Source organism: Gracilinanus agilis, chromosome 3, assembly GCF_016433145.1.
Source record: "Gracilinanus agilis isolate LMUSP501 chromosome 3, AgileGrace, whole genome shotgun sequence".
Lineage (NCBI taxonomy): Eukaryota > Metazoa > Chordata > Mammalia > Didelphimorphia > Didelphidae > Gracilinanus > Gracilinanus agilis.
The window spans coordinates 431856861-431883278 of NC_058132.1; the positions used below are offsets into that span (position 1 = coordinate 431856861).

At 34.9% G+C, this 26418-nt stretch overlaps 1 protein-coding gene across 1 annotated transcript in view; it reads right to left on the reverse strand.

Annotated features, from left to right (window-relative positions):
* Positions 1–26418, reverse strand: part of GBE1 (1,4-alpha-glucan branching enzyme 1) — a 372788-nt gene that overhangs the window by 118218 nt on the left and 228152 nt on the right. Inside the window, exons 8-10 of the mRNA XM_044670326.1 lie at positions 14142–14257; positions 13172–13299; positions 2792–2890 (exon numbers count right to left, since the gene is read on the reverse strand). Coding sequence (XP_044526261.1) covers positions 2792–2890; positions 13172–13299; positions 14142–14257 — 343 coding nt within the window. The remainder of the gene's footprint in view (positions 1–2791; positions 2891–13171; positions 13300–14141; positions 14258–26418) is intronic.

The following is a 26418-nucleotide window of genomic DNA, read 5'->3' on the forward strand; positions in this document are numbered from 1 at the left end:
TAAAAAGTGTAGGGCTTTTTTCTTGGTCTTTTTCTTAGTTATTTCTTGATTTGTCATCATTATGCTGGTTTTTCTTTCTCAGCCAGAAATATGAGTGATGCAGGCAGACTCTAAGACGCTAAAGGAGCAGTTTTTTCCTGAGGCTACTTTGCAAGTCTCCTGGCTTCCACTGTCTGCTAGGCCACTGTTGTCCACAGCTCCTCTCAGCTTCACTCCTGCGTCCAAGATCTGTACTCCCCAGACTCCTGGGGTCTCTAGTCTAGCTGTTCTCAGTGTCAAGCCCCCGGTGGTCCTAGTCAGCTGCCCAGAGCCCGGAAATTGGCCCACGCTTGCTCCTCTGCCTGAGGATCTCCCCTGAGTCTCAGCTTGCTGAGCTGCTTTCACTGTCCACTTCCTTTCTCTGTTCCACTCCTGAGCCCAAGGTCTGAGCTCTCTAGCCTCCTGTGGCCTCAAGTCTTGCTTCTCTCAGGGACAAGATCCTGATCGTCCCAGTTAGCTGCCAAGATGCTGGATTTTGCACTCCCCCACCCCCCTGAGAAAGGACCTGCCTTAATTCAGCTCTTAGATGGTTTTGTAATCAATGGGGTTAGGAAAGTTGGATACAATGATTCAATAGGTAAATTGTTGCAAAGGTAAGCCCTATTTGACTATTTAAAATATCAAGTTTAAACTAACTCTCCGAACTACCCTCCTTTCAAACCCTCACAGGAATTCAGGCAGGGAAAATGAAGGTGGGAATAAGGTAGGGTAGGGAGATTCAAAGGAATTAGCTAAATTAACAAATCTCAAAAGAAAAGCTGCACAATATAGGTCAGGTTTCAATCTAAAGAAGGAGCTCAGATGTACCCTGGTTCTTTCCACGAGTTCCCAGAACCAACTGTCAACTCTTTCCCAAGATTCTAAACTCCTTAACTGACAGAAGAATTCTGCAAATCAGTTATGCCCCCTCTCTTCACCACATTGAAGTTTACTAGGTGGAAGGCAAACTGGTCAATCTGCTCTCCAAGAAAAATCAATCTGATAGTTGAGTGCAATATGAATTAAAATGGGAATAAATGTGGGTAAAGAAGAATAATCAGTAGGCTGTTGCAATAATATGTGTGTAAGACAATGAGTCTGCAGCAGGCTTGTGGCAACATCAGAAGAGAGAAGGCAGCATATGTGAGAGATTTTATGAAGGCAAAAACAACAGGACTTAAACACTGACTGGATAAAGGTAGGCAAGAGGGGTAGTCAAGAGTAGTCAAAGGTGACATCTAGGGTGTAAGCCTGACTGATTGAGAGTATGACAGTACTCAATAATAATATGGAAATTAAGAACAATGGAGCGTTTGGAGGAAGAACTATCATGAGTTCAGTTTTGGACATGTTGAATTTAAGGTATCTATAGAACATACAATCTGAGATATCTAATAGCAAGATGGAGATGTAAGTCAGGATTAATGCAAGATGTTGAAGTTTTAAATTTGGGGCAGAGCTTTTAGTTAAGAAGACGAATCCTGTTGAAATTAATCTTATTAACTGAGTAGACAGATGTTAAAATAAAAAAAATACTTTCAAATATAACTTTTTGTCATATAACTAGAGCCTATAATTCAACAAACTATAGCATTAATATTACTAGCTAGCATGAGGGAATCAGTTTATGATTACCTAAAAAGTATATTAAAATGAAAATAAAATAGTTTCTTATAATGGCAGAGATAATAAAAGGTTCCATTTATAAAATCAATAAAAGTCATTACATTATATTCATAGTTAAAATTTATGAATAAATGCAAAAAATTCAAAGCAATAACATGAGCACTAATATGACTAATATGACAGAGTATAGACACTCTCCACTATAGATGACAATTCTACCTATATTAATTTACTTATTTTGATTTATTAAATACAGTTATATGTTACAATTATATATTTTTGTTATTTAAACTATACATATCGTGAAATTATGGTTTTTTTCTTGAAGTGACACACTACCTGAGTTATGCTTGTTTTTTTGGTGAATTTTGACACACCAAGCTCAAAAGGTTGCCCATCACTGCTCTAGGATGACACTAACAGAATCTGAAAAAATAACTAGTAAATACCTACTAAGGACCAAAGAAATTCTAGCTATGAATTTTTATTTGACCACTTATATCTGACCATTTTGGTGTAGTGGAAGGTGTTGGCCTTTAATTCAATTAGACCTCAGTTCAGATCTTAATGGTGATACTTATTAGCTGTCAGACTCAGGGCAATTCACTAAGTCTTTCTATGAATCAGTTTCCTCTAATTCAAAATGAGGATAATATTGGTAGTATCTATAGCACAGATTTGTTAGGAGGGTCAAATGAAATAATATGTATGAAGTTCTTTGCAAACTTTTGGGAATTATTTAGATGTCAGTCATTTTTATTATTATGGAATAAGCCAGTGAATGTTTCTTATTCATGTCCACTGCACTTACACAGTTTGCCTGTATTACTAAGAAACAGAGATGAAGAATCTCAGAGATGTGGACAATAGGCCATTAAATGAATCTGCAATCCTAGGAATCTGCATGACTGAGGAACAGATAAAATGTTTTCTCTGTAACCTCTGTTTAAAAACTATGATTATTTGACTATAAAACGATAGATGAGTGAGTTTCCTGATCATGAACCAATTCTTTTTCACTTGAATAGAAAAACAACACATAGTAATCGCAATATGCTTAACAATTTCTTTAACCAAATGTGATAGACAATTGGCACAAAATTCATACTAATTTTTCATACTAATAAAACTTAACAAATTTTCTCACCTGAATCCACTTATCTGGAATTGCCATGGCTAATCGATAGTCAAAGCCACCTCCACCTTGTGTTATAGGAGAACACAAAGCTGGCATTCCTGAAACATCCTAAAAAAAGATCAAATTAAAATTTATAGTTTTTCCATATCATATAATAATTCTGACCTAACAATGAAAAAGGAAGATAATATTTAATAAATTCAACTCAACATCTCAAACTTTAAAAATTACTAGCATAGAGAATTGATACGATTATGCTACTCTGGCGAATCTTCCAAGGAGATTCTTCTTTCCTTTTTGCTCAATTTGGATTTACAAGGCTTCCTGTTACCATACATAAACCACAGATAATGTTTTCCAGAGTGAGTTAAAAATGTATGGTGATATTAATTTGATCAATTTTAACAAGTTAAGTGACTATTATGTTCAGAAAAATAATGTCGAAATAAATGATGGCAAAGATACATGATAGAGAATCTGCACTTGAAAGTATGTATATACTTCCAAAATACAGTCTAATAGGGAAGAAAAACATGGACACAAATATCTATGATACAGAAGAAAAGTGACAGACATGCAAAAGATAGTTCCCAGAAAAATGTGATGAGAATACTGAAAAGAGAAAGAATATCAGGTTGAGTTGGGTCCAGAAAGAAGGGGAAGGATTTTAACAAATTAATGAGGTATATGTGTATGGGAAGATGGGTAGGTGCATGGAAAAAAAAAAAAAAAGATACCCATTCCAAGCATGGAAAATAGAAAAAACAAAGACACAGAAATGAAATGAAGGATGAAGGATGAAATAGGGATTGGGGAGAAGAGGAAAGTATGACTGAAAAATAGAATATATTAAGGAGAATAGAATGAAATGAGATTAAAAAGGCAGGAAAAATAAAATAAATAAATTGTGAGAGGCTTTATAAATATATAATATAAATATAATATTTTATTTGGTAGATAATGGGAAACAACTGAAAATTTTCGTGTAGTGATATAAATACTTCAATGTATTAGAAGTAATATTCAGATAGTGTGAAATGAGAATTGAGCAGGCAGAAAGATCATCTAAGACAGTGAATCTTTTTTTTTATTCAAAGAAAGAAAAGTTCAAAAAGAACACAATTAAGCAGGACAGTTTTTAAAATAATATGTAGAATGTGAATACTTTTAAAAAAGCCCACAACAAAGAAGACGGTGACTACACTGGAAAGAGCACAGTCTCAGAAATCAGAGGCCCTAAGTTCAAATCTCACCTCTGATTGTTACTACTGGTATATCCTTGGGTAATTCACTTAACTCCTCCTGGCCTCATCTTCCTAATCTGTATGATGAAGGAGTTAGATAAGATGGTGTCTGAAGTCCCTTCTAGGTTTAGATCTGTGATGTGATTCTGGCTGGTGATCGTAGTAGGTAAGAGTAAGGGCTAAATATACAATAGATTAACAAACTATTAATAGTCAAGATTACTAGGAAGATGGTGATGTCATCAATTGAAAAACATAAAAATTAGGGGCAACTAGGTGGGTGAGTGGATAGAAAGCTACGACTGGAGACAGGAGGTCCTGAGTTCAAAACTACCCTCAGTCACTTCCTAACTGTGTGACCCTAGGCAATCATGACCCTATTGCCTACCTCTCAATGCTCTTCCACCTTGGAACTAATACTTGTGTCAATTCTAAAACAGAAGGTATGGTTTTGTTTTGTTTTATTTTAAATAGGAATTAAGATGAAGAGCATGTTTTGTAGAGAAAATGAGATCAACTTGTTGAATTTGAAGTTTTCAGAGGATGAAATGGAGTTATCCAGAAGGCAGTGTGAAATATAAATTTGGAACTCTGATGAATACAAATATAGATTTGGTAATCATTTGATTAAAAATATTAAATTTATGGTGGATGGCATTAATAAAGTTAAAAATAAAGAAAAAAGGAGGCCATGCACAGAACTCACAACATCAACATTAAGGGATAAAAAGATGAAGTCAAAAAAGAGATAGAGAATTAGCCAGAGGAATGAAGAAAATCACAAGAATAGAGTATCACACCCACATTACCCTGTACTCCCCCACACAAATAAAGGGTCTTCCAAAAGGGAGGGAATATTGTTTCATACTGCAAAATGTCAGAAAACTTAAGAAGAAAAAGATCAATATAAAGGCCACTGAAAGAAACAAAAAGGTCATTAGTGGTCTCTGAAGGAGCTAATTTAGTTAAGATGTAAGGACAAGCCAAAGAGGCAGAATGGAAAAGGATACTGGACTAGGAGTCATGATAACATAACTGAATTTAAGTGCTGCCTTAGTTAGTCTTTCTGAAGATCATCCCCATTTTACAAGACAACTCTTGCACTGCCTCCAAGAGCTGTAATGAGGAAATTGCTTTACCAAACTAAACAAAGTAAATAAATACAAGGCAAAAAAATAATTTTTAGGAGTGGTACTAGAACCTAAGAAAAGCAAACACTGTTTCTGCATCTGATTTTACTCTGTAATATTGCCCAAGCCAGGGTTCTTTGCCTCTGAACTTAGGTCAGAAATTCATTTGGTTTGTAATGAGATAAGTTGAGAAATCTGTTCTATTCTTACCTCAAGGAAAGCTGCTATTCTTGATGGATACAAGTGGATACCAGGATGTCTGGTCTAGTATCTTTATACTACCAAGCTATCCTTCATGGGTGTCTGTTTGGTTTGCTATCAAAACAAGTCAGATTCACTATCTAACCTTATAGGTGGACTCAAACAATGAACATTTCTGAGTCACAGAAGTGAAGTGGTTGCTAGCCCATTGTTTCCAACTTCCAACCAATCATGTTTGTCTTCATTCCTCAATCATATTGTCTTCAATTCCATTATGTTAACAAACCTATAAACAACTGTATTATTTCTTCCCCTATTCTATTTTGTTCTTTGTTCTATGCTCACCCAACATTTTTATTATCAGTTTCAGGCCCTTTTAATAAACTTATCTTAGTTGGAGAATACATGCCTCAGTTTACCTTTGCTGAATTTCACTTTCGACAGAAGGAAACCAAGGACTTTAACTTTTTAATCTTTAGAGGATAAGAGGTTTTGAGTCGTCTACCATTCTTCCTCCTGAATTGCCAACCATGATTTAACTGGTTTCAATTGAGACATGTGGATCCAGTGCTTCTTTCCTGCCACTTTTATAGCCATCAGGTAGTTAATATTATCACAAAGAGTCCTGTCCATCGGGGTTCAGGAGTCCCAGCAGGGATTTTTCAGACCCACACAAGGTCCCCCAGTTCACTTTGATCAAAATTAAAATCCCAGTCTGCCTTACTAGACAGAAATACAGTCTCTATGAGGTGTAGATCAGCGGTCATTTGGCCATCCTGCCTTAAGATAGTTTTGATAGCTTCCTGCTTGATTCAATCTCTTTCCTCAAAGGTGAACAGCACCTGTAAGAGTTGCTGACAATCATCCCAAGTAGGATTATGAGTAAAAAAAATGGTTTCAAGGATGTCAGCTTTTGAGGCTTTTCAGAAACAGAGGGACTCTGGTTCTTCCAGTTGTAAAAGTCTTCCAGTTGTAAAAGGGAATTTACTAGCAAAGCAGACTCTGTTTGGGCAGATTAATTTTGTCCTGAGAAACAAGCCTTCAGTTTCTTTGGGGTATCTGTAAGTAAGTCAGTCCAAATATCAATGTAGGGGATCTGATCAGGATGACCTGGTGTTCCATATACTACTCTCCGAACTACATAGGCCACAAAGAGGTCTGTGATTCCTTCTGGGGGCCACTTAACCCCAAAGGTAGGCCACTCTAACTCACATAAGGCATAGAGGGCACTGGGGGAAAATTGAATTCCATAATTAGCTTCTACCTTTTTGAAAAACTGGAAATTCTTAAGGATACATGCTAATGGGGTCAGAAAGCCTATTGATGAAGACTGACCCATTAAAGCAAACCACACAAGAGTGAAACAAAGACCCAACAGAATCCACAAGACACACACAAAAAAATCACTTGGAACTAATTAATTAAACTCCTGGCAACCACCCCATTAAATATTCAGTCCAACCATAATTCTACACCCTTTACATCTGGAAAGCCCCTCCTGGTACATGGTTTGCTTGTACTACCATCATTACACCTTATCTCGTCCCTCATACCTTGAAAATACCAGATGATGCTGGTAACCTCATAATTTGCATCCTGGTTCATATTATTCCTCAGGTTTACTTTTATTCAGGAGAAGGAGGTAAAGAACATTTTTATTTATTTTTTTTTTAAACCCTTGTACTTCGGTGTATTGTCTCATAGGTGGAATATTGGTAAGGGTGGGCAATGGGGGTCAAGTGACCTGCCCAGGGTCACACAGCTGGGAAGTGGCTGAGGCCGGGTTTGAACCTAGGACCTCCTGTTTCTAGGCCCGACTCTCACTCCACTGAGCTACCCAGCTGCCCCGAGGTAGAGAACATTTTGAGGGAATGCAGACTATAGAACACTTCCCTGGCCTCCTTAGGCATCATGGAGTGCCCATTCTTATCCCTATCTTTGTAGAGCTAGGAATAGTGGGAAATGTGGCATTAAGTACTGCTGTCCTAGTTCAAGGAAGTCAGAACTTCCAGTCACCTTCTCAATAGATTGATTTAGATCTTAGAATTCACTAAACTGTTAGTTTCTTGGAAAAATCACTGTCTTCTCTGGCAGAAATAGACAAGGGCTAGACCTCCTTTTCCTTAAGCAGGGTGAACTCTGTTTATTTTTGGGAAAATCCTGCTATTTCTATGTCAACCACTTGGGGGTGGTGCAGGAATCCCTCATTATGCTCTGAGGTAGGACCCAAAAGAGGGAACAGACGAATATCCAATATACCAACTAGTATTCAAGTCTTTTCTCTTGGTTCCCTTGGCTGACCACCCTACTTACTGCCACTGCAGGACTCCTTTTATTAATTATGCTGGGCCTACTGACAGGCCCTGCTTGATTAACTGCCACACAACCTATATCCAACACCTCCTGCAAGCTGTCAAGATTTTGGTCCTGTGCTCTCATTACTCTATTGTATCTACTGATACTGAGTAAAGGATTTGACTCATGAACAAAAAAAAGGAGGGATTGAAATAGATTGACTCAGTGACATATTGGTTAATGTATTAATTGGCAATCTGCTTTCCTATGGGAAAGTCAGTTATCTGTGAGGAAATCCAGAGGCCAGTCCAAAATAATATATGGTTAATATATGGGAGGAAACGACTCCATATTAACAAGGGAGAACTAAATCTAGTATAGGTTAAATATAATATACAATAGACAATATGGTATATCCTGCATGCAAATGTTAACAGCACATCTGGCTTCTGCAAGATAAGGCTTGCTTGTCTCTGTCAATAAGGCAATATATCAGTCACAGTATTCTTTAAGCTTACCTTGCACCTTGCACATATGTAACTCTATAAAAATTGTCTGTAACTTCAGTTCAGCGTGTCTTTCACTAGGAAGGATTGCCCTTGCCAGTAGTTCGTTTATTAATCATTAGATTAATAATTAAATACTGGTTCCATTAATTTGAACTTCTGGGTGTCTGTATTCATTTATGAAGTCACCCCACTTTAGTCAAACCTATGTTATATGAAAATTACTTTGGCAGTTGTGTGAAGGACAGATTGGAATGAAGAATGAAGAGAGCACTGAGGCACAGATAAGAATTAGGAAACTACTATAATAATCCAAGTAAGAAGTAACAGTGGCCTAAAATAGTGGACAGAAAGACCTTCATTCAAGAGATGTGAAGGAGTTAACAATGATAAGATATGGCAACTTCTGATATACAAGTCAAGAAAGCTGTTATTTAGTTTTTGTCTGATTCTACTTCAAATATCACATTCAATGATTTGTTTTTTGTATAATATTTCCCACTGAAAAAACTCTCTTCTCCCAATGAAGTCTGTCAATTATTCTTCAGTTTTCAGTCTCAGAGAAGTTGCCCAGGGCATTGGTAGTTAACTAGCCAGGGTCACAGAGCGAATATATATAAAAGGCAGGAGCTAAAACATTAACTCCAAGGACCTGCACATTCGAGTTGCTTTATCATTTTTCAAGTTTTTGAGAAACAAGCTGTGTATTTTAGAGAAAATCCCCATAACAAATTTAATCTTTTTAATTAACATGGATGTTAAAATTAGGGAAATATTCTAGATTCCTTCAAGAGCTCTTCCCTCTTTTGATTATTGACATAATACAACTCAAAATCATACTATAATTTAAGTGATTATCAATTGTTTCTCCAAATGTATATTGCCTTTTTTGTAAGAAACTTGCACATGTGGATCAATTCTACATTTTATACAGACTCCCACTAGAGAGTAGTGATGAATTGAAATTGAAGTCATTTTCCATTTAAATAGAAAAAAAACTGAAGGCACAACTTGATTTAAAAAAAATTTAACTCAGTTAATACAAAATACACTAAAAATTCCAACTTCATTGGTGAAAACATTGATAATCAGGCTATAAGTTTCTAGATGATGAACCTTTTTACTCAGAATAAAGGCAAAGATCAATATACAATTTCAAGTTTCATTTATCAAATAACTGCTTCCTTTTATCAGTATCTATTTATCTATTTTCTGATAATTGACATCACTAATTGCTTAATTGTTTGCTATATATCTCTTAGCTGTGTTATGAACTGCCACCTGTATCACTGATAAAATCGTTCCCTTTTTCCTGATAGCTGAAATTAGATTCTTTGATAGAAACAATATAGTTATGTAAAATTTATTATAGAAATTTTGTTACTACCATGTTTAACATGTTATTTAAGTATATATTATGATATGTAATCCTTTACTTAAATATTAAATTTTTTATTTGCTGATGTTTAAGATCATAATTAAAAATAAAATAAAAAGTAAAATATCTGTATTAATGTTATAAATAATTAGCAGAATTCCAAGTACTGATAAAGCATATGTATTAAATAAAATCCTGTAAATGAGGGGAGGAACAATATGGAAGCAAAGGTCCATTACTTAAATATTTTCTTATTATGTTTTGTCAGGATTATCAGTAGGGAAGAAGCATAGCTAGCAAAGCCCCTAATGCTTGTCTCCGCTGTGATTTCAAGACTAAATTAGCAAGTAACTTTCTCACAAAGGAAAGAGATTAAGGATTGTATAGAAAGACAAAACTTTTATTAACTAGCTATTTACTTCCAAACAAGTTATACTGCTCCTTTGTGATTCTTTTCCTGCCAAATGGGAGTAATACTCCTCATTTTAATCATCTCTTAACTTTACTTCAGGGCAAAATTAGTAATAACTCTGAAAAGGCTTTATGATCATGCAAGTGGTAGTAACATTACTATTTACTACTGGTTGAGAAAAAAATTTTTTAATTTAAAATATTAAAACTCAAATGCCCACTGTGTGAGTGCACTCTGCTAAGTGCAGGGAGCTAATATAAAATTAAGATAAAAAAGTCTGACCGCATGGATCATACTGTACACAAGGAGTAGAATATATATAAATACTAATCTAATCTAAAATAATAAAACAAAGTAAATTATAAGGCACATCTCATTGCAATGAACATGGACACTATCATGCTTTAAAATCATAATATACAAATATTTGTTTCAAATATATGTTTTTTATTATAAGATGTAAAGGAATCTGTTTTCTTAGGTAAGCTTATGTTCCATTCTAAGAAAAAAAAATGCTTTTCTGCACTATTCTGAGAATACTGAGTAAAAGTATTTGGGCACTATAGCCATAACTTGGGGTGGGTAAGTAGCTCTTACATTACATCCAAGAATTATGGAATTAAGTGTGCTCTTCTCTCTACAAATATACATATTCCATTTGGAAATTGCCCAGCTTTTTTGAAGCTGAGATTACTGGACAAAGAACCAGACTGGGAATGAGGAATGCCTGGGTTTAAGGCCACACTCCCACACAAGCTACCTTATCACTTAACCTCTCCCTGTTCCTGGCAACTTTTTAAGACTAAGTTGTAAAGAAGAGCTGATTTGCATTGTGGTTCAGTTGTTTTTCAGTCCTGTTCAACTCTTTATGACCCTATTTGGGATTTTCTTACTCCTTGATCTTTGACTTGGGATCAAGAAGAACAGTCTCTAACTTCCTCTCCCTAATAGCTCTACATACTAGAAAGTAGTTGTCATATTTCCTCTAAGTCTTCAGTTCTCCAGGCTATGACATGGGCTCTAGACTATTCTATTAGCTTTGCTTTGTACAGTTTTCTGCTTATTACTGGCTAATAAACCAACTCTAGATAAGAGTGTAACAAATTACAGTTTTAATTATGAGGCTGAGTAGTAGCTTTTTAGTAGCTTTATTACAGCAAAAGAGAGAGAGTAAAAAGAAGGAAAGGGATTCCTTCAGTTAAGTAAGCAGAACACAGAGCCAGACCCACACCTGCCATACCTCAACCAAAGCAAAGCTCAAGCTCCCCAAAAAGAGCCCTGCGGTGTGGGTCTCAGCCAAATTTATCTCCCAAGCTCCTATATGTCAAATGAGGACATACTTAAAAGTATGCTGGGAATTTAGCTAAGGTGTAGTTGAGACTATTCTTCTTGATGCCAGGACAAAGATCAAGGAGTAAGGGTAGAAGTTTCAGAGGCAAACTTCCTAACCATTAGATATGTCCAAATTTGCCCCCTGGGGGTAAGAGGCTGAATGACCACTTCTCAGGTATATCATAGTAAGGATTACTTTCATGAGGAGGTGTCAAACACTTAGCTGGGTGTTACAGTGAATAGAGCACTGGGCCTGAAGTCAGGAAGATCTAAATTCAAGTCCAGTCTGACAATAGCTGTGTGAGACTCTGGCTAAGTCATTTAACTCTGCTTGCCTCAATTTACTCATTTGTAAAATGAAATGGAGATAGAAATGGCAAACTACTTCAGTATCTTTGCCAAGAAAACTCCAAGTGGGGTTAAGAAGAGTTGGACACAAGTGAAACAACTAAACAACAAAATAGCATTTGCCTCCTGGGGTTGTTGTAAGGATCAAAATGAGATAATAAATCACTTATAAGAAAGTAAAGCACTTATTACACTGTCTGCCACATAGAAAGCACTACATAAATGTTAGTTGTGATGTGGGACACAACATTCAAAAGTGTTTCTGAACCAAATTAAAAAATAATCTGAAAGTATTTAACAAAATAGAAATACGATAAATTGTAGGCAATATAACATTTTAAAACTAAGTTAATAGTTTTAATAGTTAATAGATCAATATGGGTTGATCTAGATGGTTGCAAATATCCCTTCCAGTTCTCAAATTCTGTGACACAATCAGTTAACATATATTAAGTACCAATATGTTAGGAACTGTGTTATGTGCCGGAGACAGAATGAAAACAGTGAAACAATCTCTGACCCTGAGAAGTATACAATCTCTCCAGGGGCAATGGTATATATATATATATGCTTAAAATAGATACAAGATAATATTGTAAAAAAAGGCAAAAGAAGCTGAGGCTTCATGCAGAAAGTAATGCTTAATCTGAGCTATGACAAAAAAAAAACCTAAAGATGCTAAGAAGCTGAAGTGAAAAGCACAACGAATATGACTCCTATTTTCCTGATGGGATGCTATATATGAGAAAGAGAAATGAGGCCACTTTTAGCTGGATTATAGCATATAGAAAAGAGAGTAATGAGAAAAGAGTTGGAAAAATAGGTTGGGAGGGAAATATATACCAATCATAGGATTTTATATTTGATCCTAGAGGTAACAACCACTGGAGTTTATTATTGAGTTTGACATGGTGAGGAAGAATAAAGAACTTGAATCAATATGAAAACCATATGCCATAAAAGAGGCCATGTGGAGTGGATTAAATTGGTCTTTAAGCCAGAAAGTTCCAAGTCCTGTCATTAACACATACTATGTGACCTTAGGAAAGTCACTTTACTTTACAAAGTTGTAGGCAACTCTATCAGAAAACAAATTGTAAACAAGATGTCAAACTGTATTGGTGGAGGGTTTTTCTACATTTGAGAGTTTCCTAAACCAAAGTTTCATATCCTACAGTTATCACATGTGAAGCCCTGTAATCTACCATAATGGAGAAGTCTAATTTCATTAAGAGATATTTTGAGGGGGCAGCTGGGTAGCTCAGTGGATTGAGAGCCAGGCCTAATGACCTAGGTTCAAATCTGGCCTCAGAAACTTCCCAGCTGTGTGACCCTGGGCAAGTCACTTAACCCACATTGCCTAGCCCTTATCATTCTTCTGCCTTAGAATTAATACACAGTATTGATTCCAAGATAGAAGGTAAGTGTTTAAAAAAATGATTTTGATAACAAGATACTATTGAGATATTGGATAATTTTAAGAATAACTAAAAATTTACTCTTGGTAACTTTTTGTAGGAGAGCAAAGACTACTTTATTTTACCTCAGCTATTGTTATACAATCTGGATATACTGTATGAACCAAGTGGTTTGCCAGCATAAGATAAATCAGCGAGTCTTCATCTACTTGTAGTCCAAAATATTCACTGTAATCACCTGAAAAGCCTTGACCTATCAAAAGAAAAACAATTAAGAGTCTGGAATGTTAAAATTTGTATGGCTTTTAAAGTAAATATAAACATATCTGTAACATCAACTAATTAATATCCATTGTGACTAGAATATGCAAAAATAAGCTTCATTACTATTAATCTACCAATAACATCATATATAAACAAAATATATTTGCCTTACAAAAAGGTCCATTCTGCCATAAAAAATGATAAACAAGATGATCACCAAAACACCTGGAAAGATTTATATGAAGTGATGCAAAATGAAGTGAGCAGAACAATTAGAATGTTTTGCATAGTAACAAAAAAAATGTATGATGATCAACTGGGAATGATTTAACTATATTAACAAGGCAAAGAAAGAGGTCAAATTCAAAGGATTAAAGACAAAAAGGAAATACACTACCATAGAAGGAAAAGAAGGAGTCTGAATGCAAAGTGAAACATATCCAACTTTATTTCCTCCATGAAATTTTCTCTAGGTGTAATCATTATGTGTTTTCTTTCACAGGTTGAACATGGAAATTTGTGATAATATGTGTACTATATTACCTAACTTCATGGGGAGGAGGGAAGATGAAATTGAAAGAGAAGACATGGATTGCAAAATAACAAAAAGAGAATATTAGAAAAATGTGCTTTATTGTACCTGTTATTATAATTTGTATTTTAAGATCTTAGTGAGCGATGGAAATTTAAAAAACACCTGAATCCTTGAAATTCTTTTTTGGATTTTTCTATTATTGAAACATTATCACATAGACAGCAGTAGTGTTATTCCACAACTTTTTTTTAAATCATCAATTGATTGGTTTTCAGGGGAATGATCCGTTCACTTACCCATTCCATGGTGGTGATAAAGCATAGATGTTACACCATCAAAACGGAATCCATCAAAGCCATATTCTTCTAGCCACCATCTCAAGTTAGAAAGAAGGAATCTTAAAACTTCCCAGCTGAAATATTAAATATGACAACTTAGTTATTCCAATTAAAGTGAAATGGTTTTTGCTGTGGTTTTTGAAAACATATATTATGAAAATAATTTTTAAAAATAAGATTAAGTATCAATTTATGTTTTACAAACAGAAGTATCTGAAAAAAATTGAATGTGGTCAGACATGTTGCTCAGAGGAAAAATTTGAGTTTTATCTCAAATTGTAGAATAGATATTAGGATAAAAATGTGAAAAGTTCAGTCAAAAACTATGTGAAACAATTGAGGTTCTAATCGACATTTTTTCCTTCATGTTCAACCAGTTTTTGATGTAACATAGCCATGTAACATAGTTTTCTGTATTTATTTGCCTATAACAAATGAATTAAAACGTTACTATATATTAAGATAAAAATATCTACATTAGATGTTACTCTTGTTATAATTTGAAACATAAAAATTTCAGAATTCAACAGGAAAATACTAAAAATATTTTAAATCAACTGCACAATTAAGTTACATTCTACATAGTGAATAAAAATGATGTGAAAAACTAGATATCAAGCAACCTGCATTTAGCAAAGTAGAAAGTTTCTTTCACAAGTTAAAGAGCTTTACATTTATTTTTTTCCAGTAGCAAAAGGGAACATACAACTCAATTAAAAACACCACATGAAATAAGTCTATTTTGGACAGCTGAAAGGAGGGCACTATAAATTATCATTTTCTTTAGTCATACAGTTATGGTTGAGTTGCCTATCTTATTATAACTGTGGTTTTAAGACTTTAAAACCTCATTTAGTTTAATGACAAAGCTTTAATAATGTATACAAATCTTTACCCAGTTGAAATTTATGTATTTTTAAAACCCTTCATATATTACCATACAATCTAATTTTATTTGAGTTTAAGTTATCACAGTTGATTTAGAACTTATAAATCAGGGCTTTTTTGAGGGGCCAAGGGGATGGATATTAACTAAATGTTTTAAATAAATTACTTTGGAATGTGAGAACTTAATAAAAGTGAAAAAAAAAGGAGGAAATGCAAGAAATGAAGATAATTTTTAAGTGTGTACTAGGTTTCTGGATCATTGTGCCAAACATTGATGAGGGGAAATATTTGACCTCCCTATTATAGTTCATTTATTATTTTAACAGAGAAATGAAAAAGCCATTTATCAGATTTTTTTTTAAATCTAAGACCCAAGATCTTAAGTTTATAATAACATTTAAATCTTGAAGGGAACTCAGAGGCTATGTAGTCCAAAGCCCTCATTTTATAAATGGGGAAGTGGCTTGCCCAATCCAGGTACCCTATTATCAGAGCTACACTTTACCCTGAATTCATCATCATTATATAGAAACTAAAAATTTTGTAGCCAATGTATGAGGCCTAAGTCTATCAGAAGTCATGTCAATGTTTTCAGTTGGAGGGGGGAGAGGAAATATTAAAGGAATATATTTTAATGATTAACTTTCTCCCTAGCAGATTTCTTTATTATATTATATATTTTTAACAAATTCTTTATTACTCCAGTGATTTTCTGACCAATTAAGAACCGTTGCCAGTTAAATTAATATATTTTCACAATATGCACGTATTTACTCATTTACAAATTATATATACTATGCAAATTTATATATATGTATATATATATGTATGTATTATGGAAGTTACAAAAAAATTGAAATTTTTAAAGCCCAAAATATAGAAAAAAAAATCAATTCTAGTCAATACAGACTAGAGCTCTTTGAGAATAAAATTATATGGTCAGCTCTGAGCTAAAAAAAGGAAATCACTCTGGCACCTGTGTGGAAGATAGATTGGAAAAGTAAGGACTAATGTGGGAGATAAGGAAGTAGAAATGACAAGATTCAGGAAATGACTCTGTGTGTGTGTGTGTGTGTGTGTGTGTGTATGACTGCATATGAGGATGAGTGAGCAGTCAGAGATAATATCAAGTCTGTGAACCTGGGTAAGAGAAAGAATAGTAATGTTCTCTATAAAAGAAAGGGAAAGTTTGGGAAATGGGGAATACTCTTACTCACTGATCACTACTTCTAAACTAAAAGAACACTCTTTGAGGGAATCCTTGCATGAGGGCAACAGAAGATTATTTTTCCTATGACAACTACACAACGGTTAGATTATAAAAGCCCTGAGGCTCTAATCCTCAGCTCAGAAGGAAAGATGAAGGCTTAAATTAGGGAAGGGAGCAAGAAAAGTTGGGGACTACTATGAGTTAAAAGGTATTTTGTGTTAGAGGTAGTCCCCACAATTGCCTATCTCAGGGAGGGTGAGATATAACATTATTCTTTGAGATAAGACCACAGTCTCCTATGGCAACATGTCCTCCTTCCTGTGCATAAATCATTATATCAGTGCCTTATACTGCTCCAGAATTCCAAATTTTTGATTTCCTAAATAATGATATAATACTACATCTGAGTTGAAAATATGACAGAATAATATATATGTATATATATATACACACACACACATACACACACACACACACACACACACACACACACACACACACACATATATATATAATGGTTGCATCATAAAGATAATAAAGAATTTCTTAAATCTAAGTTACAAATCCCTAAAGTCTCTCTACCTTTGTCATACAGTTGATTGAATACTATTTCATCAGTATAAGGACTTTAAGAATTAAAATGGATTAACATTTAGGTGAACAGTAAAGTGAGGGTAAAAACAGACTTTTTGGAGAGAAGGATATCTTTTTTTACTTTTTTTGGAAGTGATTGGAAAATTGTTGATCTGTTTGCATTACACTGACAATCCAGTCTTCAGAAAGCTTAGTATGGAGGGGCAGCTAGGAAGCTCAGCAGATAACAAGCTAGTCCTAGAGATAGGAGGTCCTGAGTGCAAATTTGGCTTCAGACATGTCCTATCTATATGATTATGGGTAAGTTACTTAACCCCAATTGCCTAGTCCTTACCACTCTTCTGCCTTAGAAATGATATTTAGGATTGATTCTAAGTCAAGAAGATAAGGCAGAAAAGAAAGGAGGGAGGAGAGAGAGGGGGAAGGGAAGGGAAAGAAAAAGAGATGGGAGGGGACAGTTATAAGTTGTGGTATATGGACTTCTGGGTTAAGATGCCCCAGAGTAGAAGCAGGGTTCTTCCTCTCCTTTCCACTTACTAATTCACAGTGCCTCAAAAGAACAAAAACAGTCATCTGAGTGAAGGAGCTCCACTGTAGGGCACAGCATGGAAGGTAAGTAAAGTTTGGGCATTTCCACATTAAAAGGGGGAGAAATTTCTCCGACCAAGGGGCAAGCCCATCAACCCTCCCCCATTCCACCTATGGTGGCAGAGTCAGAGCAAGCAGGTGGGAGTGGGGGGCAACCTCTAAGTTCTCAGAGGGTGGCGGACTGAGGTCAACACAGTCTTATCTCTAAGAGAAAAAAGACTTGGGATCCCAGGAGGCTGAGGAATAGGGGAAGGAGATTGGGCAGAGAGGGGATGCTCACAGCAGAGACTCGAAAAATAGCCTCAGGGCAAAAACCTCTCCAGAGTTCAATAGAGAGACTTGCCTACACTCCACAGCCAGAACTCTTCAGGGCAATCTTTAGATTCTCAGGGGCTGGACTTACCCCTAAGAGCAGCAAGACTTGGGTCCCCAGGAGACTGAGGAATGCAGAGCTGGGACAAAGAGACTGCATAGGGCAAACTGCTGCTGAGACTCAAGAAATAGCCTCAGCAAAAAAAACCTCTCTGGAGCTCAATACAAAGATCACCCACCTTCCTCACTTAAGACTTCTGATGGGGAAGGAACAAGGTAATGGTCACAAACTCCCAAGAACTACAAACCACAACCACCAAAAAAACAAGAAGAAAACCTTAACCCTCGAAAATTTTTATGCAGAAAAAAATCTAGACTAAAGAGGAGATAGCAGAAGACGACAAACAAGTAAACAAACATAAACCTTCCAAAAAAAAAAAAAGGAATTGGTCACAAGCTTTTGAAGGGTTCAAATCTGAGATTATGAGAAAGATGAAAGAGATTTGGCAAGAAAAGTGGGAAATAGTTAAAAAAGAAAATAACAGTTTAAAAGACAGAATTTCCCACTTAGAGAATGAAGCCCAGAAATCAAATGAAATAATAAGCAAATTGAAGACTAGAAATTACCTGCTGGAAGCCATAAAAAGTAGGATAGATCAAATTGAAAAGGAAAATCAAAAGATCTTAGCTGAAAACCAGTCATTAAAAACTAGAATTGGGTAAGTAGAAGCCAATGACCTCATAAGACAGCAGGAATTAATAAAGCAAAGTCAAAAGAATGACAGATTAGAAGGAAACAAGAAACATTTCATTGAGAGCATGGTTGACTTGAAAAACAGATCTAGGAGAGACAATTTGAGAATCATAGGCCTACCTGAAAACCTGGACATAAACAGAAACCTTGACATCATACTACAAGAAATTATCCAAGAAAATTGCCCTAATATTCTTGAACAAGAGGGCAAAATAGACATTGAAAGAGTCCATAGATCATCCTCTACATTAAATTCTCCAAAGACAACCCCAAGGAATGTAACTGCCAAATTCAAGAGCTAAGGAGAAAATATTACAAGAAGTCAGAGAGAGATAAATCAGATATCAAGGAGCACCAGTCAGGATTACACATGATCTGGCAGCCTACACACACTAAAGGACTGCAAGGCTTGGAATATGAATATTCAGAAAGGCAAGAGAATTGGGTCTACAATCAAGGATCACCTACCCATCAAAAGTGACTATATACTTCCAGGTGAAAGTATGGGCATTCAATAAAATAGAAGATTTCCAAATATTGGTAAAGAAAAGACCAGAACTAAGTTGTGGCATATGATTGTAATGGAATACTATGGTACCATACAAAATGGTGAACAAGATGAATTCAGAAAAATCTGGGCAGACTTATATGAAGTGATGCAAAGTGAGGAGGGAAAAAGGAGGACTATGTATACAGTAAAAGAAATATTGTTGGATAATCATCTGTGAAGGACTAAGCTATTATAAGCAAAACAACATCCCAAGATAATCCCAAGAGACTCATGATAAAAATATTACCCGCAGACAAAAAAGGAAGTTGACTGCAGACCAAAGCCCAGCATCTTTCACTTTTATTTCCTTCATGGGTTTTTGTTATAAGTGTGATATGTGTCTTCTATCATGGTATGGGGATTATGAAAATATGTATTTTATGGAAGCACTAATATGAGACTATTAATCTCTTGGGGGAGTAATAAGGGAAGAGGAAGAGAGAGACATTGATCTCAATATTTTCTTGCTATACAGGAAAAAGTTTTTTTTCTCTTAAAATGAACATAACTAAATGCAGTGTTTAAAAACTATTTCTTTTGCCGACTACCAGGCATACGGGATGACACATAAAATTTCAAATTTAGGTGCTAAAAAACATTGAGTGACTAAAATTAAATACTGTATATAAAAAAATGGCTTTTAAAATTTTTCACGGAAAAATCATTAACTGTTTTAGGGCCATGTTAAATGGTATAAAAACATTTCATAGATAAAAACAAGTAGTTTTAATTAAAAGGAACTAAATTTATTCTTTGTACAATCATTCTATATTATACTGTAATGTCATATCAAACCCTTAATAATAGTAAAAATAAGTGATAATACAGGTGAGATAAAGTTCTCCTAAAACAAAACTTTTGGAATGAAAGGTCAAACTAACATTATTATTCAAGTTCTGTGTTAGACTAGTAAACTGAATAAAGAAGCTTCAATGTTCTTTCTACTTTAACTCTTTAAAAGATATGCATCTGATACAGGAAAAAGGGTAAGTAATGAATACCATTAAAAGGCTGCTGAAAGGGGATTTTTTAAGAGTCCCACATAACTAATCCCATTGCACTTTCTTTTTGCTGTTTTGTTTTGTATTAAAAGGTATAGTAGGGTTTTTTTTAGTCTAGTGAAAAGGTTATTTTAACAAAGACATATTCCTTCCTTTGTAACAATTTAAGTATGTTTTTTGGCTATAATAACTAAATCTTCCAGTTTTCAAGCTGTATCTCCTTTGACCACACAGTTTTGCAAGAAGTACATATCTTGTTATTATCACTGACTTACCTAACCTGGCCGAGAGCCATTTTCCATTAGTTAGGTTAAGTAGCTAAAAGTTACAAATGGTTTTTAAAAGCATAAATTATCTGGGAAAAAAATAAAGTATTAATTTTTAAGAAGAGAAAAAAGTAAAAACATCTAAAACCACATAAAACTGCTCCAAATTAGTGAGAAATGCAAATGTAAAAATATTAATAAATTTCAGTTATCAAAATCATTCAATATTGATTATAATGTTCAATTATGTAATAATTTTGAGAACACTTTAAATAAAGGAACATTCGTGATCAAAGAAGAAACTAACTTGAAGGGGGAAAATGGGAGTTGCATGGAGATTAATCTATGAAGTTCACAGAAGCTCTAAAGTTCAAATTTTTTACATTTTTGCTTCTCAACAGCTATAGTTTTTGACTTTTTTAAATTAAAAAAACTAATAAACATTTTGATGAGAACCAACTTTGACTATATTTAGAACCATTAAATAGTATTCTATTCAATATATGTTTTCTGATTTCCCCCTACTTTCATATTAGCTTACTGAAAGTGGTATAGCTACATTGAAACTAAAAAACAATCACAGAGTTGTTTTATGTAATTCATCTTTTTGAGTAGAAAAGGAGAGTTATGCTAATTAAAAAAAGAAAGAAGTGATACTTAACAGAAACATAATGAAGAAAATAAAAAATACACAAACTTTTCAAAACAGATCTTTACTTCCACAGTATTTTTTAAAATTTCTTGTGAAAAGAATGGGACCCCATCAATAAACCCCAGTTGGATTGTCCAGGATTGCTGGATCCTTTCAAAGGGTCTGTGATTTCAAACCATTATCATAATAATATTAATTTGTTTCTATTTTTAATGATTTATATTAATAGATATAAGCCACATAAACCAAAAGTCTTTGAGGACTCCTAAATAATTTTTAACCGGTAAAATTGCCTGATGCCCAAAATCAAATAAAAAGACAAAGAGAAATAAATTGATGTGGTTCTCTAGAACAACAGTAGTGAAGAACCAAAATACATAAAATAACTGAAAATTTCTGGATTTGAAATGATCTTTTGGAGACTATTTTCCAATACTCTCATTTTACAGATGAAGAAACAAGCCCAGATAGTAGTTGCAAAACTAATATTATTTAGCTTTCTGGATTCCAGTTGAATATTTTTTTCACCATCCAACACTTCTTTCCAGTATTTTGTGTCCTGTTAGATAACTGAAACTTGGATTTGGAAACAACTTAGCTATGTAAAAGATTCTTCTTTACCTTTGTGAGAAGAATTGAACAGAAGTAGGATTTTAAGCAGCATTCTGCAAATAGCTTTTGTTCTTTAGATCAAATGGACTAATAATGAAAGATATAGAATATAATAGAAGTCTTAAGATTCTGTGACCAAAAATGTGTTTATCACTGATAAAATTTGATTAGAAAAAATTATATGGTACATTGGGCAAAATGTTGGATTTGAAGTCAAAGAAACATGTGTGTTCTGCAGCCCCCACTAGCATTATTCCTATTCCTCTCTCATGCAAACTAATAATAGCTTCACATCCATACCATCCCTGATTTTCAGTTTTCCTTTTTATTGATTATTTCCTCCATTAGCCTATAAAAAACTTTAAGGAATAGACTCCTCTTACTATTATCCTTGCAGCTGAGTATAGTGCAGAGCACATGGTAGGAGCTTAAAAAATGTTTATTGTTAGATGATGCAGTGGATAGAGGGGTATATTTGCAATTTGGAAGGCCTCCCTGTAAATCCTATCTCCGACACTCATAGTGTGAATTCTAAATAATTCACTCTGTTCTCTCAACATCAGTTTTCTCATTTGTAAAAAAGGAACAACAACATCTACCACATGGAGTAGTTGTGGGAACAAAATGAGATAACATATGTAAAGGCCTTTGTAAAACTTAAAGCAATACCTAAATATTACTGCATAATGTCAAGATATTAGTATCAAAAGATGAATATGTTGTTCAATGCAATAATGCCCCAGTGTTATCACTAAATTTTGGAAATATAAATAGGAATGAATATATTATCCAAAGGAATGTATAAGAGAGTTCTGAATAAGTCCAAAATTGAAGACAAGCTCCTTTTATAAATACCTAAACTTACCAAGCTTTAGTCTAAAAAATTGGAGAAAAGAATACAGATTTTACAGGAATGCTATGATGATTAAATGAAACAACGTATGTAAAATGCTATGAAGCATACAAAGTGCTTCATAAACATAACATTAGTATTTGGACTAAATCTACAATTCCATTTTTAAAAGGAAGGCTTGATGAGGAAACTTAATGCAGACGAGTATCTATTTTCCTCAACTCAAAGTCTTAGAAAGTTGTTTGGGGTAATTGGGAGCATAAGTGAATTAATAGTCCAGGAATACACAGGCAAAATAAGGATGTGTCAGAGGCAGAAAATGATCCCAGGTATTCTTTACTGAGACATTCTCTCTATCAATTCTATCATGCTTGTGGCTTGAGTAAAACACAAGATAAAAGGTAAGATAATATTATTTAAAAGCATAAAACGCAGAGAACTTGTACATTTTAAAATAATCTAATTAATACTGAATGCTCAATTGAATTGATATGACTATGAATCCAACTGTCTGCTTGTCCAGAAATCTTAGTAATCAGAAGGGACCATCAAGGTCATCTAGTTCTACCCATATTTGGGTAGGAATCTCTAGTGGAGGAGGAATACTTTAATTGAATTTGAATTCATTACCTTCTTAGTCAGACTACTCTACAATGAAATTGCTTTAATTGTCTCACAGGGCCCAAATTTCCCTCTCTGAAACTCCATTCATTGATCTTATGTCAAACAAAACTAGTAATCTCTTTTTCCACAAGCCAGTCATTTAAACATTTGACAACACTTTTCATTTTTGCAATCACACCTATTCTTCTCCAGGGCAAATATTCCTAGTTCCTTTTATGACATAATTTCTAGTAATCCTAAATGCTGATCAAACTCCTTTGGGCAGAATTAAGTTTGTCAATATCCTTCCCAAATGTGGCACCCAGAAATGAATAAAATATTTTAGATGTGATGAAATCATAGAAGACAATAGGATTTTGACTTCTTCCCTTGTTCAATACAAGAAGTATTTATAGTACTAAGCTAAGAGTTGGAGACACAAAGACAAAATTATGTTTTCAAGATTCTATTATACTGGGGGCAGCTGGGTGGCTCAGTGGATTGAGAGCCGGGCCTAGAGATGGAAGAAGCTAGGTTCAAATCTGGCCTCAGATACTTCCTAGCTGTGTGACCCTGGAAAGTCACTTAACCCCCATTGCCTAGCCCTTATCACTCTTCTGCCTTGGAACCAATACACAGTATTGACTCCAGGATGGAAGGTAAGAGTTTAAAAAAATATATTAAAAAAAAATAAAGATTCTATTATACTGAGGTCATTTACCCATAGTCTTATTCCACTGATCTACCCTTCAGTCTCTTAGCCAGTACCATATCGTTTTGATGACCACTGCTTTATAGTACAGTTTAAGATGTGGTACTGCTAGGCCCCCATCCTTCACATTTTTGTTTTCATTAGTTCCCTTGATATTCTTGATCTTTTGTTCTTCCAGATGAACTTTGTTATAATACAAACAAAACCAATGAAACCAAAATTAGAAGGAAAGCAACAAACTGGGAGAACATTTTTATAACAAAACTCTCTGAAAAAGGCTTAATTTCCCAAATATATATGGAACTAAGTCAAACTAAAAAAAAAAATCAAGCCAAATGGTTAAAGGACATGAATAGGCAATTTTCACATGATGAAATCAAAACTATCAATAAGCACATGAAAAAGTGTTCTAAATCCCTCCTGATTGGAGAAATGCAAATTAAAAAAATTCAGAGGTACCACCTCACACCTAGCAGATTGGCCAATATGACAGCAAAGGAAAGTGATCAATGTTGGAAGGGATGTGGTAAAATCAGAACTCTAATACACTGCTGGTGGAGTTGTGGATTGGTCCAACCATTCTGGAGGGCAATTTGGAACCATGTGCAAAGGATTTTAAATAAATGCCTGCCCTCTGACCCAGCCATACCAATGCTGGGTTTGTACCCCAAAGAGATAATAAGGAAAAAGACTTGTACAAAAATATTCATAGCCAAGCTCTTTGTGGTGGCAAAAATAAATTATGTCACAAATATAAATAAATAAATTGTGTTATATGTTGGTGATGGAATATTATTATCTTGAAAGGAATAAAGAAATGGAGGAATTCCATATGAATTGGAACAACCTCCAGGAATTGATGCAGAGAGAAAGGAGCAGAACCAGGAAAACATTATACACAGAGACAGATACACTGTGGCACAATCAAATGTAATAGACTTCACTAGCAGTAAGGCAATGATTCAGGACAATCCAGAGGAACTTGTGAGAAAGAATGCTATCCACATCCAGAGAAAGAACTGTGAAACCAGAAATGCATTAGAAAAATATATGCTTGATCACACAGTGCAATAGGGATCTGATTAGGGTTTTTATATTAAAAGATACCTCTATGCAAATATGAATAACATAGAAATAGGTTTTGAACAATGATACACATATAACCCAGTGGAACTGCTTGCCGGCTTTGGGAGGGGGGAAGAGAGAGCAGGGAAGAGGGGAAGAAAGAGAGTGGGGGTGAGGGAGATTGTGAATCATGTAACCATGGAAAAATATTCTAAATAAAAATTTTAAAAGATTCTATTATACTGTGATCAACCAGGATAAGTACCTATAAGAGCAGAAAGCTCTAACAAATGAGAGAGGATGAGCAGAAATCTCTTGTAGAAGGTGATATGAGTTGAGTTTTGAAAGAAGGCAGGGATTCTCAGAGGTAGAGGTGAGGTAGAAATACACTGCAGGCATGTGTAGGACAGATTATGCAAATGAATGGCAAATAAAAATTTAATGTATAGGGAATAGCAAGTAGTCCAGTCTGACTAGATTGTTGAATACACAAGGAGAAAGAATAGGAAATTTGTTTAAAAAGATAAGTTGAAGCAAAGTTTTGAAGGACTTTAAGGGCCAATTGGAGTGTTGGCATTTTATGCTAGTGGCAATAGGGATTGATGGAATTTTGTAGGTTTGTGAAGCTTAGACTTGAGAGGTAAGGGACTGAATGCAAGGAGCTTAATTATGAGGCTACTGCAATAGTTACATGAGTGAAGATAAAGACTGGAACTATGGTAGTGACTGTATTGGGGAAAGTTTGGGGAAATAGGCAAAAAATGCTGTCTGGATAGAATTTGTAATAGGCAACTGACTGAACAAGAGAGATGACTGAGAGTGAAGCATCTAGGACAGCATGGTGAAGTACTGGCACATGTGCCCAGTCAGTGTGTGTGTAGAGGGGAGATGCTCCACTTCCCCCTCTTCCCAGAATCCAAGGACATTTTTTGCATGCCCTGCCCCTCTGTCTAGCTGCCCAAAGCAAGCACTTCTCCCCTTTGCTCTCTGGGATAATGTGGTGACCTCACACGCAGTCTGAAGGTAAAGTTTGGACAAGAGAACTTGAAAACTTTCTCCAATGCTGGTCTAGGATGTCTTAAAGGTTACAAAATTATGTAACTACAAATATAGTAACCTATACAGAAATAGGTTAGGATTTAGAAGGAATGATAACATGTTATAACATATGCTTGAGATGCCTATGAGATATCCAGATGCAAATTTTATAGATAGTAGGTAAAAGGGAACTGGAGGTCAGAAGACCAATTAGAGATGAATGAATAAATATGTGTGTGGACAGATAAAATAGCAGACTGAATGAAGCTTAGTTTTTTTCAATTCATAATCTATAATGTAATTGATAATATTTGCATTCTTAGAATTTACATGAGACAAAATCAGAATTCAAGAACACCATTTTCCTTTTGGATATTAGAATAGACCCCAGAATGATACTATGCAGCAAATTAGCCCAGTGGATAGAGAACAGGAGGAGGGGAGGGAGGGGAAGGGAGGGGAGGGGAGGAGAGGGGAGGGGGAGGGAAGGGAAGGGAAGGGAAGGGAAGGGAAGGGAAGGGAAGGGAAGGGAAGGGA